We start from the raw sequence: 15,876 nt of genomic DNA, 5'->3' as shown, positions 1-15,876 counted from the left end.
CCATTCAAACAGGAAGACAGTGGCGCCTGCCTCTGACGGCTGCTGGAAGATTCCACAGAATGCTCACAGGCCCACGGCACTGTGCCAGTCGGGAGGAGGCACCCAGGTGGTGGCCCTGGCATCACTATCTCCTCCATACCTACAGCCGCCACCCAAGGCTGGGCTACCACAGCCTACGTGTGACCCAGACCACGTCCCCTGGCTGACAGCGTCCCCTGCTGGGGACAGATAGAGGAATCCTGCCACTCCCTCCTCCCCGGCATGAAAGGCCAGCCACTCCTGCAGAAAAGAACTTAAGTTTATTTGCAGTAAAAACCGTGGTCTGAAAAGACCTATCGTCAAATGTACAGTTTGTGTTCTAGTTGGGGTCGCCTCCAGGCCCCTGACCCGCATGCATCGGGCGCCTATGTTCACAGCTCATCTCAGGCCCCAGGTTCGAAGCCCCCTCCAGAGGGCGTCCCGTCTCCGGCCGAAAACACCGGCACCCCTGCCTGCCCCGGCCCTCCGCCCTTCCTGCCTCGTGCAGTGCAAAAAGTAAAGCGAACCAAATCCAGGTTTCAAAACAAACTAAACAAAACATTCACAAAAACCAGGGTTTCTAAATTGTTTTCTCAGTGTCCCCCACTATCATGACGACTTGTTTTATGAGGACCTCAAATGCACACGGTTTTCTGGCTATTATAAAATCTCTTCCTTTTCAGACACATAATGGGAGCTTTGGATGAAATAATTACAAACTTCTTTTTCCCTTAAAAAGCAAACAGCCAAACTGAAAACAAAACAACAAAAACAAGAAACAAAACTTTTCCGACAACAGTAAACAAAAAGGGGCCGGCTGGTTTCTGCCCTCCCACCCTGGGCTCGTGCAAAGTGCTGGGTGCACCCTGTGACAGGGATTCGGGTCTGCTCCCTCCAGGCTCAGTCTTCCTCCCCCTGGCTCCACGGCCCCCACACGTCATCCTGTTCTGCCTCACTTCTCAAGCCTTTGCAGGCTGCCTTGTCGCTCCTCCTGGCTGTCCGCCATCGTGGACCCCTCTGCCTCCTTCCCAAGCCAGCATGCTGAATGTGGGAGCTAAGCCTGGAGGCAACAAGAGTGGCCTCAGAGGAACCCCAGGGTGCAGCGTGGCAACCAGCACCCGCGCCAACAGGGGCCAGCTGTCCCAACGCCCAGCGTCGGCCTGCTCCCTGCACAGGGCTGTGCCGCTGCCCGAAGGGACGGGGCACACGTGAAGCCAGCCCAGCCTTCTCCAGTAGATTCGGCATGGAGCTCAGAGTGTCACTAGATCTCATGCGACATCCAGGCAGAGGAAACAGGGTCTGGCCGAGCCAGCCAAAGGTCAAAGGCCAGGAGAAGTCAGGAGGGGGCATTACGGGGTAGAGCCACCCCAAGAGCACTTATTTTGGGCTGCAGGAGCCCTGGGCAGGAAGACCTGCCAAGGGTGAGAGCTGACCTCCTGTGCAAAGGCTGGGGGGACTGGCAGGGACCACCCTGCAGGACACTGGTGACCCCGAGGGCCCGCCTGCACGGGAGCAGGGGGTCTTCCTCTGGAGAGGACGTGAGCAGCAGGGACAGAGTGAGGTGAAAACCCTGTTTTCTCCCCGCCCATAGCAGGGTTGACAGATGTCTCCACCTGGCAGCAGGACAGGACAGACACACACCTCGGATTCAGGGCGAAGACAGTACCATTGACTAGGGAGTAGGGGTCAGCGATTTCCTCGTCCTAAGGCACCCTCCTGAGAGAGGGACCTGCCCTGGGGGCTCTGCATGCCCCTGGGGCAGAGGGACACGAGGAGGTCCAGGGGGACTTCACAGGCCCTTTGCAATGCTCTCCCCTCCACTCAGCACAGCTAGGGCTACACAGGGGCCTTACTGCCACTCAGGCCGGAAGCCACCCCTGGGAGCAGCAGGAAGCAAGAGGGCCCACAGTCCAGGGGCAGAGCAGGAAGGGTGGGGAAGGCCCCCTCTGCTGTCCCCAGCCCTCCCTGGGACAGTAACTGTTGTTCAAACCTAGGCTCCTGAATGCCATCTCGACGAGACAGGGGCAAGATGAGCTTTGGCCTCAGCTGTCACCCAGAGCCTGGCTTGGAATGTTGCTGGCCCTCATTCTCCTCAGCGCTCTGGTGGTGGCAGCCACAGCAGGGCTGGCCCAGATTTTCTCTATGTACAAGTCGCAGACCCAGGACAGGCCACCGAGGGCAGACTGAGGTGAGACGGTTCGCGTTTGGGATTTTGCACCCCCTCCCCATCCCTATGGGTTTGTTGGAGACCGGAAGGTCAGCAGGCATTTTCCCCTCTGAGTCACGGAGCTGGAGACGGACTTCAGAGCAGCAGCGACCCTTTCAAGAAAATCTGCGAGTCCTGTCTGTATTCTTGCCGTCACTGGATGCCCTCCTCTTCTACATACGTTGAAGGAAACCAGCCGATCTGAAAAAGATGGCAGGATCACGTAACTGTGTGTGTGTGTGTGTGTGTGTGTGTGTGTGTGTGTGTGTGTGTGTGTTCGGTGAGTTGAGGCTCATGGAGATGAGGGATCCTTCAAAAGGCTGGGGTTCTAAGTCGGTCCTGACCCAAGAGCAGCGGAGAGCCCGGGGGAAGTGTGGCCCATGAGTGGGTGTGGCCCTGAAATGCACCAGCCCTGAGCAGTTTAAGATGACCTGTTCCCTCTCTAGCTGATAGCCAGGAAAAAAAGTCCCCTCTGGAGGAAATAACATGCTCTAGAGCCTCTGTGGTATTTCATACGCAAACTCAGCCTTCAATCAGGACCACGTGACAGAAACTAAGAGAAAATGCAGACAACAGAAACCAGTCTCCAGCGCATGCAGGCACTGCAGTCACCTGAAAGGGATATAAAGAACTCTAACTTGTATATTTCAGAAAACTAATGAAAGGGCAGAAAATGTTATCAGAGAGCTGAACTCAGAAATCAAACAGAAATCGTAGAACTGAAAAACAATGACAAAAATTAAGCATCCAGGAGAGGGATTTAACAGCAGATTAGACAAAGCAGAAGAGAAGATTAATCAATGGAAAGTAACTGGATGGAAAACCAGAGTTAACGGGTGGAAAACACATAAACAGTGCAATGATGTATGGGCCATGGTGAAAAGGCCCTAACAGACATGTGAACGGAGCCCACGGGGAGACCGGGCAGACACACCAGCTGAAGCACTCTCTCAGGCCAATGCAGAGCATCAGCCACAGATTAGACAATTTCAAGCAGAGAAAACCACATCTAGGTACATTATAGTAAAACTGATGGAAAACAGACATTTTTTGTTTAAACATGTAGTCCAGAGGGGAGCAGTGTAGACATTTCCTACAAAGGGGCCACATTACTAATGTCGAATAACTTTTCTACAGAAATGCTGGAAGCCAGGTGACAACGGAATGACATCATCAAAGTGCTGAAATAAAATATCTGATCGCCTAGAAGTCTATCCCCAGTGAAAATACACTTCACATGTGAACTCAATACAACTGCTCCCCCAAAAAGGAAGCAGGTCTCAGTGGAGAGATGACTGATTTCTGGGGGAGGATGATAAAGGGGAGAAGAGAAAGCTTTTCCTTCTAGTAGAATGCCTCCTAAAAAGAAAAGACAGTTAGAAAAATCACTATTTTTCAACCATGATAGAAACAGTTAACGAGGCAAAACTCATCAATGAATAATAAAACTAGTAGATGCAAGTTTGGTGTGGGACAGGATATTTATCAGATTTCAAAGTATTACCCTGCAAATTACTTATTAATTACAGTAACTTCACAGTGGAGAAACCTGGCAGATACCACTCTAACTAAGTGATCAAAGTTAATGTCACAATCATAGGACAAACTGACATCACATACCTCTGGAGAGGAGACTACAGCACTGAAAAAGATACAGCATCCCATATGGTTTCCCGCTGAAAATGCAGAGACTCAAGCTAATCACGAGTATTAAACAAACCTTACTGAGAGAAAGCCTACAAAAATAACTGGCCCATACTCGTCAACAATGTCAAAGTCATGTGAGACAGAGAAGGGCTGAGGAATTGTCCCAGATGAAAGGGAGCTGAGTGTCGTGGCAAGTTAATGCAATTTATGGTCATGGATCGGATCCAAGGTCAGGGGCAAATAGCTAGAGAAGACACTATTGAGACAACTGGGGAGATTGACTATGGACTGTGGATTAGACCATCTTTTATGGTCAAAGGGGAATGTCCTTGATCTTAGGAAATATATACTGAAGGGTTTAGGGGTAATGGGATATGATTTCTGCAACTGACTCTCAAATGGCTTAGAGAAAAGTGTGCACGCACACACACACTTACAGAGAAAGGGAGAGGAGGCGAATGATAAAGCAAATGGTCGAATCATTAACATTCTTAATTGGTAAATCTGGGCACATGGGAGTTCTTTGGACTCCAACAACTTTTCTTTAAGTTCGAAATTGTATCAAAAGAAGTTATACACACTTTACAATGAGAACATTAAACAAAGAAAGTGAAATGAAGATGTGTTCGGATCCAACAAAAACTGAGAATTTATGTGTAGCAGACATGCACTAAAAAACAAGAAAAAGGAATTTCAAGCAGCAGTAACATGGCCTTGGGTGGAAACACGACAGTGTGGGAAGGAATTGGGAGCCCCAGGAAGGGTAAACAAGTGTGAATCTAAATGAACACTATCTGCTTAAAACAAAAATAGCATCTTATGGGGTTAAAAAAAAATGTCGAGTTAAGCTACATGACAACACCTACACAAAAGTTGAGAGAAAAATGAATACAGTCAAAGACCGTAAGGTCCCTGCATAGTCCAGGAAGTAGGAAGAGTACTAATTTAAGGCGGTCCCCTGAAGTCCACGTGCACAGTGTAACCCCTAAGGGAACCCCTTAACTGGTGGGAGAAGAATGTGTAATTAACAAACCAATCAAGGGGGCAGGAAGTGGAATAGAATAAAATATTAGTTAATCCCAAAGTAGGTAGGAAAGGAGAAAAAAGAAGGAATAGATGTGATGAACAAAAAAAATAAACGGAAAGGTGATGGATTTAAATCTAAATATCTCAATCATTACATTACATTACATGTAAATGGACTATATGCACGTTATTAAAAGGCAAAAACTGTCATATCAGACTGGCTAAAAAAACTGTTCATAAAATTTTATCTTACATCTACCTTAAATGTAAGAACACAGAAAGTTGAAAGTAATACAAGAGAAAAAAGGGTGCCATACAAAACACTAACCACCACCTCCAAAAAGCTGTTGTTGCTGACAACAGAAAACATAGACTTTACCGCGAGAAGTACTGCCTGAGATAAAAAGAGACATTTCATAATCACAGGGTCAAAGCAACAGGAATATCTAGTGATGCTCTAAACCAGTGGTTCTGAAACAACTCTGCACTGAAATCCCCTGGGAGACTGGTTGGCTTCGTGCCCAAGGAGAGGGCCCAGGCACACGCTTTAAGTCACAGCCCCAAGTCCTGCAGTGCTGGTGCCCCAAGGACCACTTGGAAGGTCGGTGGTCTCGGCCCTCTATCGACTGCCTAGGACTCAGTGGCCTCATGCTTCTGAAGGGCTGTTGGATGGAGAATGGATGAGGCCTGAGGGCCTCCAAGGGGAGCAGCGTGCTAGGAGGAGGCAGACGGGTTCCCACCCCCTGGCAGTGGAATGCTGAGCGACGGGAGCCAAGGCTGGCAGCGCTCCACAGCCCAGTGCGCCCGCATGTGGGCACCCGCAGCCCTAAGGACAGGTGGACGTTTCCTAGTGGGCGGCACATGGACATATGGTCCCCCTGTTGTGTGGGCACTGAGAGAACTGGGTCAAAGCCAGGGGGTGCAGACTGGGTACTAGGGCATGGGGCCATGGAGTGATACAGGATGGCATGGTGGGCAGGAAGACCAGAGTCCTCAGGAAGAGTGTGAAGGAACAGGGCGGGTGGGGATGAGCTGTGCGCCTTCCCATTGCACCGGGATGTACACGCGGCCTTGGAATATGGCAGCAGGCGCTCCGCAAGGCCGCCTACTCTTAGTCCTGTGGCCTCCCTGCCTGCAGACGGCTTGGGTACATGCAGTGACTTGAATACTGTAGGCTAACCTGTCCCCTTGCAGCGGCCATGAGGACCACAGAAGAGGGCCTGGTACACATGTGGGGTCAGATGGGCCTGGATGAGATCCAGCCTGGCAAGCTCAGGTCTGTGGCACAGAGGGTGCCAGGCATAGGTGGCGGGGGGGGGGGGCTGTGCTGCGCTGCCAGCCAGCCGAGCTGGGCCAGGTCCAGCCAGGTCTGAGCCAGGAGGCCCACCCACTAAGTGGCTCTCTGCATGAGGATGGGGTGGGGGTCAGGGCCAGCCCCACTCACCCGTCCATTCGTCTCGCCCCTCCACCAGCCCTGGTCACCGCCAATGCGGCTGTAGATCTTCACCACGTCGCCTTCCCGCAGTGAGAGCTCGCGCATGTCCCGGGCGGCAAAGTTGTACCTGGCCACGGCCGTGCCGATGACACGGGGCGTGAACACTGTTGGGGGGATGGGCGTCACAGAGCTACCTGGCGAGGCCCAGCCAGGGCTGGGGGGCCCTCAGGCCCAGCTGGGTCTCTGTCCCAATGCCTGGTCCTGTGCCCAAGGTGGAGACAGTCCGGGCCCCAACCCCAGGGCCCCTCACTCCTCTGTAGGAGCACAAACTGTGGCACATGGTCTATCTGAGTTGCCCCATGAAGTGGGTCAGAGCAGTCACCACCTACACTGGGGGCTGTCGCAGGCAATGAGCATGTCCATGGGGACAAGAGCAGATGCCAGCACTCGGACCATTAGAGCTCCTGTGAGGCTTTCCCGTGTACCTGGTGCACAGGTGTCACATGGCCAGTGGACGGCTGAGTGACAGCTGTCCAGTTCCCAGCCCTCAATTTGACAGAGCCTGCAATGGGACCCCAGGACATGGGGCCCAACTTCCCTCACGACCCCAGTTTCAGATCCCCAAACCAACTGGAAACCCAGCTGGACCAGCTCGGCCTGGGACCCAGAAGCCCCAATGGATAGGTGACAATGACCATGACGGAGGGGGAAACACACACAGCTGCCGGGAAGGGCTCTGACTCTGGAAGCGGAGGGCAGTGCGGTCAGGGCCAACGAGACCCCTGCACCCATGTCCCATAACTCCTATGGCCGCTGAGTGAGGCCCCGAGGAGGGCCGCCTGGCTCTCTGCCGCTACCAGAGACAAAGCTCTCACCGAGCAATGAGGGACAGTGACTGCCAAGCTGGGGGGTGGCAGTGGGATGAGCATGTCAGAGAGGTGACAACAGTGGGCAGGGCAGCGCCACGCCTGACTGCATCCTCAGGTACCAGCAGCAGCCCCTCCTGCCTTCCGGGCCACTTCCTTCCCCGGCCCGCTCCCCTCCACCCCCGCTGGCACCAGGCTGCAGGCAGCTGTGGACACCTTCAGGCAGGGGCTGTGGGCCAGCGGGCAGCCCCGTGCCAGGCCTGCCAGGCAGCTGGCGGCAGGCTGGCCCCCCCACGCCCCGAGGGCAGAGGTACCTGACCAGAAGGGAGCGGAGGAGCCCTGAGAAGCAAAGCTGAGGCCCTGAGGACTGAGAAAAGAAAAGTTGTAGGAAGCGCAGGAAGCTGCAAAGAGGCGAGAGAGAACGTGAAAGGGGGGCGGAGGTAGGCACAGTCGCAGGCAGCAGGGACGGGGCCCAGGCCCTGCTCAGGGGCCAGGAGGGGCCGGCGGCAGCGCGGGCTCTGAGGCCCACCTGGGCACAAGGGCAGCTCGGCCACTTCTGAGCTGCCCTAACTCCACCTCTCTACCTGTTTTCTGGAGAGCAAATCAGGACCATGTCCTCCCGGGGGCGGGCTTGCACGAGGACTCACACGTGCCGAGAGCCCAGCCCCGCGCCCAACACACAGTAGGTGCTCACTAAAGGCCCATCATTCCACTCCTGGCCTACTGTGCCCGGGTGGGACCCAAGGTCCTGCAGTCCCCTGTAGGCTAAAGGAAGCAGGGTGGCTCAGGGGACAGTCGTGGGCTGGATGCCAAATACACTGGGCCCACCCTGGGTGGCCGCCTGGCTTGGGCCATGGGGTCCCTCATTTGCAAACAGAGGTGCTGGGTCTGGCTCCCCCAAAGTGGAGGCCTCTAGGCGGCTGGGGCACAGGTGGGATCTGAGGACAGCAGGGACCTGCCCTGTTCTCTCCCCACGCTGACCTCTGGGCAAAGGCACCAACACTCGGAGCAGTAATTCAGAGCCAACATTTCCCACCTGTCACCTGGCACCACCAGGGCACCCTGGGTCGGGCGGGGGATAGGCTGGGGGTTCTGGGCCACTGCTCCGAGGGGCAGGCTGGGGAAGGGGCTCCTGGCCTAGCTCAGTGCAGCCCACAGAAAGCCTTCCTCCAGGGCAGCTGGGAGGTGGGAAGCAGGATGGAGGAGACACCTCCAGGTGGGCACTGGTGTGCCAGGTGGGCGTGGGCATTACCTGGGGACCGGCTGGAGGCCCTGGAGGCCGCGCGTTCCCGAGACTTGTAGGGGTACTTGAGTGTGGTGTCCAGCTGCTTGAAGCTCTCCTTGAGCGAGTGGCACTGGTAGTACTCCACCAACTCCTGCAGGACACACATGCTCACTGACGGCTGTCGTCGCCTCCAGGAAGTCCTCCCAGGTGCCCAGGCCTCCCTCTCCCACCTCCTCAGGTCCACATGGGGACTCCTGTCCTTGACCCCCAAAACTCCCCTCCCACTACCCACCCCGGCACTTGGCCCAGGGTGGGTGGTCAGTATTGCTACGACTTCTGATCCAGCAATTTCTCTCCTAAACGTTTCTAAAGGACAAATCAGAGAAGAATGCTGAGACTGAGGGACACCATGCTCCCTGCAACACCCTGTAATGGAGAAAAGCGGGAATCCCCCCTCCCACCCCGTGGTCAAGGCCAGGAATAGAAACAACAGCATATCTGGGGGACCAAAGGCTGTGCAGGCACCAGCGGGAGAGGGGACAGTTAGTCCAACGGCGGATGTTTGTTACGATGACAAGCAGTGCAGCCAGTGGTTTGGTTTGAAAAGGGTACACACCTGAGCATCCTCAGAGGCTACACCCTGAAGTGTCAACATTGGCTTTCTTGGGGGGTTGGGGGGAGATTGTGGATACTTTCACTTTGTGCTTTTCTCTGGCCACAGGGGGGCTTCTCAGAGCTCAGACGCTCTGGTCAGATGTTCTCAGTACATGGGCCTCTTGTAAGAAATCAATAATGGTTCTAATTTTAAAATCATCTGAAGAAGGACTATGTCTTTACCTGCATTCTGGCTGTACTGGGAGGCAGATGGGGAAGGGACATGGGGAGAGGGGCACCTGGGGGGAGGGCGGCTGTTGGGACGCCACCCCCTTTTGTGAGGTTGGTAAATGCCAGGACCTGGTCGGAGCCTCACTGGGCCATAGTTTCTGGCTCCGGTGGGAAGACCGGCAGGAACGGCTGCTGTGAGCCAGTGGCCAGGGCGGGATCAGTGTCCACCAGTCAACCCACCTGGCCCTTTGGTGGGATTGGGGCACAGTCTGGACCCAGAGGGCTGCGAAGAGGCCTTAACTGTCCCAAGGTGTCCCACAAACCCATTTCCTTGGCTCCCTCCCATGCTGGGAAGACTCACTCCCCCTGGAAGTGGCCCCCGGCCCAGCTGTAGGGAACCCCTCTGCAAGTCTGATCTGCAGGGAGGGGGGTGCAGGAGGCCCCTCCCCCTCAGTGTGCTGCGGTGGAGGCCTGGGCTCTCCTCCCACCCTTGGGGCCAGGCCAGCAGGAGCCGTGGAATCACGTACCAAGAGGTTTTCAAATTTCTTTGCTTCTGTGATGTGGATCCAGCTGTCCTTCTCCACCACCTTAATGTGCTTCACCTCGTCGTTGAACCTGGACAAAGAGCACGGGCCGCAGAAGTCACTATGCGGGCCACGCGGGCCACGCGGGCCCCAGCCCCTCGGGCTCCGTACACGCGCAGGAGCAAAGACCCTGCCCTGGGCTCACACCTCCTGCTCTAATGGCTATTCCCTTCTGGCCCTCCCCACCCCCAGCCCTGCTGTCCCACCCCAGCCTGGGCCTGTCTCCTCCTGCCTGTCCATCCATCCTCGGTCCCCTTGCCCCGTTTGAAGCCCCAGCTCCTGGCTGGGTCAGCCTGCAAGGCCTCAGGCCCCGAAGCCCCACACCTCTCGTCCATCCAGACACTTCCTGACTCATTTTCTTCTCTGCTCTGGGAACGTCTGCCCCCCCCCCCCCCCTTCTCCACAGCCGGGTGAAGCCTTCACAGCTGGGTTTGTAAGTCAATGGACACCTCAACATCCTTTATGACTAGAGATGTAAAAACTTTCAACGAATTATTATTAGCAAACGGAATCTGCCTCTACACCTACATCCACCAAACCAAACATACAAAAAGGATTTTACACCAGAGCCAAATGGGACATTCGAGGAATGCAAGGTTGGTTTGACTCTAGAAACCAGTCAGTGGAATAAACAATGGTTAAAGAATTCGAACCCTCTTCCGTGGGGGCCTTTGTAGAACACCCACTCTGCTTTTCCTGGATGAAAGTGAGCTCGGTACGCTCAGCCCCACCCCCAGCTCCATGGGCAGGCGCATCTGAGCCCCACTTGGGAGCCCTGCAGGCCAGACACACAGAGGAGCTGAGTGTTCCCAGCAGGCGAGTGATGCCTCCACCACAGAGCTGCCCCCATGGCCCACGCTCCACTGAGATGGTCCCTGTGGGTGGCCTCACCCACAATGCGTCACACACCTTATGATGCTCCCCCCGCCCACCCACCACAGGTACCACTGACCTCTGCTCGAGTAGGTCCTGCATACCAGGCGACTCAGGGCAAGTCCAGTGAATTTCGCTGGACATTTGTCACCATCAATGCTTGCATTTGCTTTTGTATTTTAGAGCCATTTGTTTCAGGTTCCAAATGTTTATGGGGTCTCTTGGAAAAGCTGGGGGAACCCTGGCAGTGTTTGCCTACCTGGGGGCAGACGCTCACCCCTGGTTCCAGCTCCTCCTAGTTCCCTAGATACCAACCTCCATCACTTCCACCCCCAGGATCCTTCGGCAGCCATTCTGCACAGTGGGGCCCTGGGCCTGGATGACGGGGGGACGTCTATCTGCAGACCTCCCCAGTAATTTAGACGGGGGACGGGAGAGTCACGCACATGCACACACGTGCAGGCAAGGCATGCTGGCCGACTGCCTGTGCTCAGGCCAACATGGCACCCAGCTGCTGGCGCGGCCGCCATACTTTCAGGCCCCATTGGATGCAGACGTAGCGGAAAGCAGTACAGGAGAGCAGCACAACTGTACCACTGAGATGAGGGGTGGGAGTGGCTGAGTGTCCAGGGACGGGATGCAGCCCTGCTGAGCCCAGCGCATGCCTGCCCTGAGGGCCGTGAGGCATTCCTACATCCCACAGAAATGCCCTCACTGCCCCCTCATGCTGGCTTCTGCTACGTGCAACCAGAAACACCCAGGCTGAAGTACTGCAGGTGTCTGGTGGCCTGGTCACAGGACCTGCCGCACCCAGCTCCCACCCAACAAGACCAGAGGTGGCCTTCCCTGGACACAGGCCACACTGCCAGGGGCTCTGGACTCCATCAAGGGGACGGCAGACCAGAACCCTCTATTTACTGGCCCAAGACTCCTGTCTGGTGGGCATCTTATGCCAGTGGTAACCATCCACCAATCAGATTCTGTCTCTTGAAGAAGTGACAGCAGACCCATGAGGGGGCAGCTTCTGGGCAGGACACCCACACTGAAGGCCATTGTCTGAGGCTGCAAGATGGCAGCAGTGTGACTTTCCCCTGCTCTCCAAGGCCCAGCTGAGGGGCTGCTGAGAGGTCCCTGACTCCTCATGGTATCCCTGCCCCGCTCTGCTGCCTGAGCTTGTCTGGTCCCATGACGTGAAAATGACAACCACGCCCACAGCAGCTGTGGGCTGTTCACACAGGTCCCAGGCCAGCTATACTGTGTAGATCCACGAATGCCCTGTCATCTCAGAAGTGTCCCCGTTGGGGCAATATAGGCGATGGCCACTCCCAACCCAACAAGCCTAGGACATGGAGGGGACCTGGGCTCTGAGGTTCAGAACAGCACTGGGGAACAGGCCCCTGGCCCCGGGGTCACACATACTTGATGCTTATGGCGAAACGCTCAGCCTCAGCCGGCCGCTCCCGGATCAGGTAGGTCCCGCTGGCGTGGGATTTGAGCAGGTTGTCTGTCTGCTGCCTCTCCATGTTGCCTGCAAACCTGGAGGGACCGAGAGGAAATGAGGATTGTGCCACTGACAACGCCTGTGACAGCATCCAGACCCGGGCCAACAGCTCTAATCTGCATATGACCTGATTAGGAAATGAGGCCACGCCCCTACAGGAGGGGCAAACAGTGCATGGGGTCCGGAGGAGACTGGAGGGGCATCTCCTGTGAGCACACAGTATATTGTATACGACGAATCTCAATTAAGATCGTGTGAAAAAAGGGCTTCGTCTTCCCAAGTGTTCCAACCTGGTGGTCTGTCTAGCAAAGAGCAAATAGCTGCCTGGGTGTGGAGACGATCCCCCCCAGGCTCCTGCAATTTGGGGCGGAGGAAGGACGAGGCAGCTGGGGCAACGGGGCTCAGCCAGCCCGGAGACGCTGAGACCCCACTCACCAGGGGTAGGCAGTGTAGTCGATCTCCCGGGACGGCGGCCGGCCGATGGGCGGCTGGCAAAAGAGAACATTCAGTTAATGCCCCCCAGGGGCTGTCCACAGAGTGGGGACCAGAGGGGGTTTGTCAGCAATGACCCAACCCTTGGGCCTGGAGCCACTGGACTGCAAAGTCCCTGAGGGCAGCAGCCAGGTTTCACCACCTCTGAGTGGATGCTCAGTAGGTTTGAATGAATGAATGAATGAATGAATGAGTGAATGAATGAATGAAATGAGTGAATGAATGAATGAGTGAATGAATGAATGAATGAGTAAACACCAACTAACAGTGTACCTAATCCCCAGGAGGGGAGCGACCAAAGTTTGCAGGAATCTCTCAGCAGTGGACAGGGGCTCACCCTATAGCTCTTTGCAGCAGACAGGCCCACGGCCCCTGGACAGGCGTTTGGCCACGTGGTGTCAGGAGGCAGCCGCAGGCAGGCAGGCCGGCCTTGCAGCTCTGAGACGAGACCCTCGCGGCAGCCTCCCTGGCCAGAGCCCACCCCGCCCCGCCTCCTTATTCCCTCTCCAGCCATTTGCCATGCAGATGGGGAAACTGAGGCCTGGAATAGGAAGGAACCTGCTCCAACAACCGGGTGTGTCAGTGACACGTTCCTCCTCTGCTGTCTGTGCCCCTTGACCTGTCAGCAAAGACTGTCCAAAAGCCCTAAGTGTTTCAACAAGTCCCCCTTCACCTGGGCAATGGGACGGCACAGAAGCAGCGCGCAGGGCAGATGGGGCCAGAGGCCAGGGGGACCCGCTGGGGCCAGGGCTCAGGGTGTCAGGGACCCGTCTCCCCTCCTTTGGGAGAATTTTCACTTTTAGCTTTTCTTTTTTGTGTGGGGAGGAGGTGATTCAATTTATTCAAGGCTCCCTGCTTGATGCTTTTGTCACAGACGAGAACTTGCTCCAGGCCACTTGCATGAAAGAAATGCCATGCTGTCTATTTTCTAAGTATCAGAAAGTCTAGCTCTGAATGCTTACATCTGGGGGAGCTCGCGCCTCCCTGGGCTACATAACGGTCTGAGAAGACTCACAGTCCCCGCAATTTGGAGGAAGGCAGCTGGTCTTCAGTCTATTACAACTGCTGCAGAGATGGCCATTTTTGTATTTTTAACACCAGGATGAAATACAGCCCCCAACTGGCCGAGTCCTTCACACAGGAGGGCACGTTGGCCCCCACCCATCTTCCCTCTGGGCATACCCCCTGCTCTGGGGCAAGCTGACAATGGCCATTAGCAAGGACGTACCGAGTGAGGGGACAGCCCTTGGCACCCTGCACCCTTGGCACCCCAGCCACTGTGCTCCAGAAGCTTCTGTGCAAGCACTCACCCTTCCATCCACAGGGCAGGGCTTCACAGACACACTGGGAAAGTAGCCTGACTTCCGGGTTTGCATCAGACGACCCTGGAAGAAGACAGAGATGGTCAGGGCCAGCGGGGGCCCGGCCTGGCCAGTGACAGTGGGAGTGGGAGGTCGCATTTTTGTGTGCACTCAGTTTCCTAAAGGACAGGATAAGGGCAGTTCCTGAGAAGTGTGTGACAGCACAACCTCCCTGCTGTGACCTCAGATGACCTTATCTCCACTTTGGGCAGAAAGGTGAGGTCCATCCCTACTTCTCAGATGAGAACACTGAGGCCCAAAGAAGTTACATGACTACAGCCTCATGTGCCGGCTGCTGTTCTCTTATGTCTACACCGGCCCTTCTCAAACCAGAGGGGTATGCGGAACCTCTCTGGAAGGGTCTGGGCTGGGGCTCGGCCCGCGCTTGCCCCGTTCGCTCTGCCAGGAAGAGCCTCACTATGATATGACCTCCTTGGCTCCTCAGCCATCCTTTCTCACCCAACTCATGGCCCTGGTCGCACCTGGGGAGGGCGTCTGGGTGGTTGGGGTCAGGACCGCAGACACGCTTTGCACCTTGTGAGTCTCCGGTCGGGTGAAGGCATGGCCTGGCACAATAAATTCCTAAGTGTGCACTGACAAGCACCGCCACTGAACAATGACAGTAACTGTACCGGACATAAGGACCATTCTGCACTACCGTCTGCTCTGAGCAGGTCGCCCCGGGAGTGACGCCTGCTCTCAGGGCTCCCTTGAGCACAGGTGCTTGGCAGCAATGCCCAGGGGTGTGTGGGCATCAAGAGCTCCACCTTTTCAGGCCTTATAAACGGAACAGTAAGTTTCATGTCTCAGAACCGTAAACCCACACACTGACGTTGCCCGTTGCCTCCCTTCCAGCAGATGGGGTCTCCTGGGGGAAGACGGCGGGTGAGGTCTCAGTCATGGTGCCCCCCAGGGCTGGGCATGATGCCTGACTGCCCCACGATGGTACTGAACTGGAGCAGGGTTGGGAGGGGTGGTAGGCACTGAGTGGAGGAGGCAGAGCGTTGGGGAGGGTGTGCAGAAGCAGACTGGGATGCCAGGAGGGCAGCCTCTGTGAAGGGGCACTGCGTTCCCTACCACCACTTTGGGCAGAAAGGTAAACGCTAATGCCCCAAGAAAGGAGACTGGGGACTCCGGAATCCATGCCACAGCTGAACCCTAGGCCTTGCTAACACCCTCTTCTCTCCACCCCTGATGGTCTCACCCCCAAAGCAGCCCCTGCCTGAGGATGTAGGGCTCTGTGCTTCTGCCCTGGGGGCGGGGGGGGAAGAGCCGGGGTCTCCACCTTCCAGGCCCCAGGACCCACCTCCCACCATTGAGACTCAGGGTCCCCTCTCAGTAGCTCAATCACGTCGCCCGTCTGGAAGGTCAGCACCGGCTTCCCAGGGGGAGCAGGGTTGCCATGGTAATTCTGCACAGCCACCATCTTAGGACCTGTGGAGGACAGGGCAGGAGGCGGTGTCTCCGTGACTTCGTCCTGGCAGCGGCCTGCCCTATTGCTGACCCTGGCCTTCCTGGCCTTACCAGATCCCTGGGCGCCTCTGGGCGAGAGGACAGGTACCTGTATGGCCCCTTCTTAGATTCTTCCTGAGACTCTGTGCCCCTTTGTTACATATATTCATGTGCTTTACAGACTCAGGGTCATGGTGGTAATCGCAACTCATTAACTGGCACTTCACACTTTCTTCCAAACGCCTTTCAAACCTGTGACTGACAGGCGGCCATGTGCAGCAGATATGGGGTACCCTCATGTTAGAGATGGGGCCAGAGGTCAGCCGGGCCCAGGGACTTGCCAAGGTCATACAGCTCGTCCAGAG

At 55.9% G+C, this 15,876-nt stretch overlaps 1 protein-coding gene across 6 annotated transcripts in view; it reads right to left on the bottom strand.

Annotated features, from left to right (window-relative positions):
• Positions 1–280: 280 nt before the first annotated feature.
• The window catches only part of VAV2 (vav guanine nucleotide exchange factor 2), a 155,304-nt gene continuing 139,708 nt past the window's right edge, over positions 281–15,876 (bottom strand). For 3 of the 6 annotated variants that reach the window (XM_088793463.1, XM_088793462.1, XM_088793466.1), the window contains 9 exons: positions 15,366–15,493; positions 14,009–14,083; positions 12,642–12,694; positions 12,125–12,241; positions 9,776–9,863; positions 8,451–8,574; positions 7,513–7,599; positions 6,342–6,496; positions 281–2,425 (listed from right to left, as the gene is read on the bottom strand). In XM_088793463.1, coding sequence (XP_088649589.1) covers positions 2,378–2,425; positions 6,342–6,496; positions 7,513–7,599; positions 8,451–8,574; positions 9,776–9,863; positions 12,125–12,241; positions 12,642–12,694; positions 14,009–14,083; positions 15,366–15,493 — 875 coding nt within the window. In that variant the 3' untranslated portion in view covers positions 281–2,377. The remainder of the gene's footprint in view (positions 2,426–6,341; positions 6,497–7,512; positions 7,600–8,450; positions 8,575–9,775; positions 9,864–12,124; positions 12,242–12,641; positions 12,695–14,008; positions 14,084–15,365; positions 15,494–15,876) is intronic. The other 3 variants (XM_088793465.1, XM_088793464.1, XR_016019449.1) reach the window with 2 other exon arrangements.

This window comes from Rhinolophus sinicus, chromosome 16 (genome assembly GCF_057876585.1).
Source record: "Rhinolophus sinicus isolate RSI-liver-muscle chromosome 16, RSI-T2T, whole genome shotgun sequence".
Taxonomy (NCBI): domain Eukaryota; kingdom Metazoa; phylum Chordata; class Mammalia; order Chiroptera; family Rhinolophidae; genus Rhinolophus; species Rhinolophus sinicus.
The sequence above is the reverse complement of the archived record's forward strand: the minus strand, read 5'-3'. Positions and strand labels throughout refer to the sequence as shown.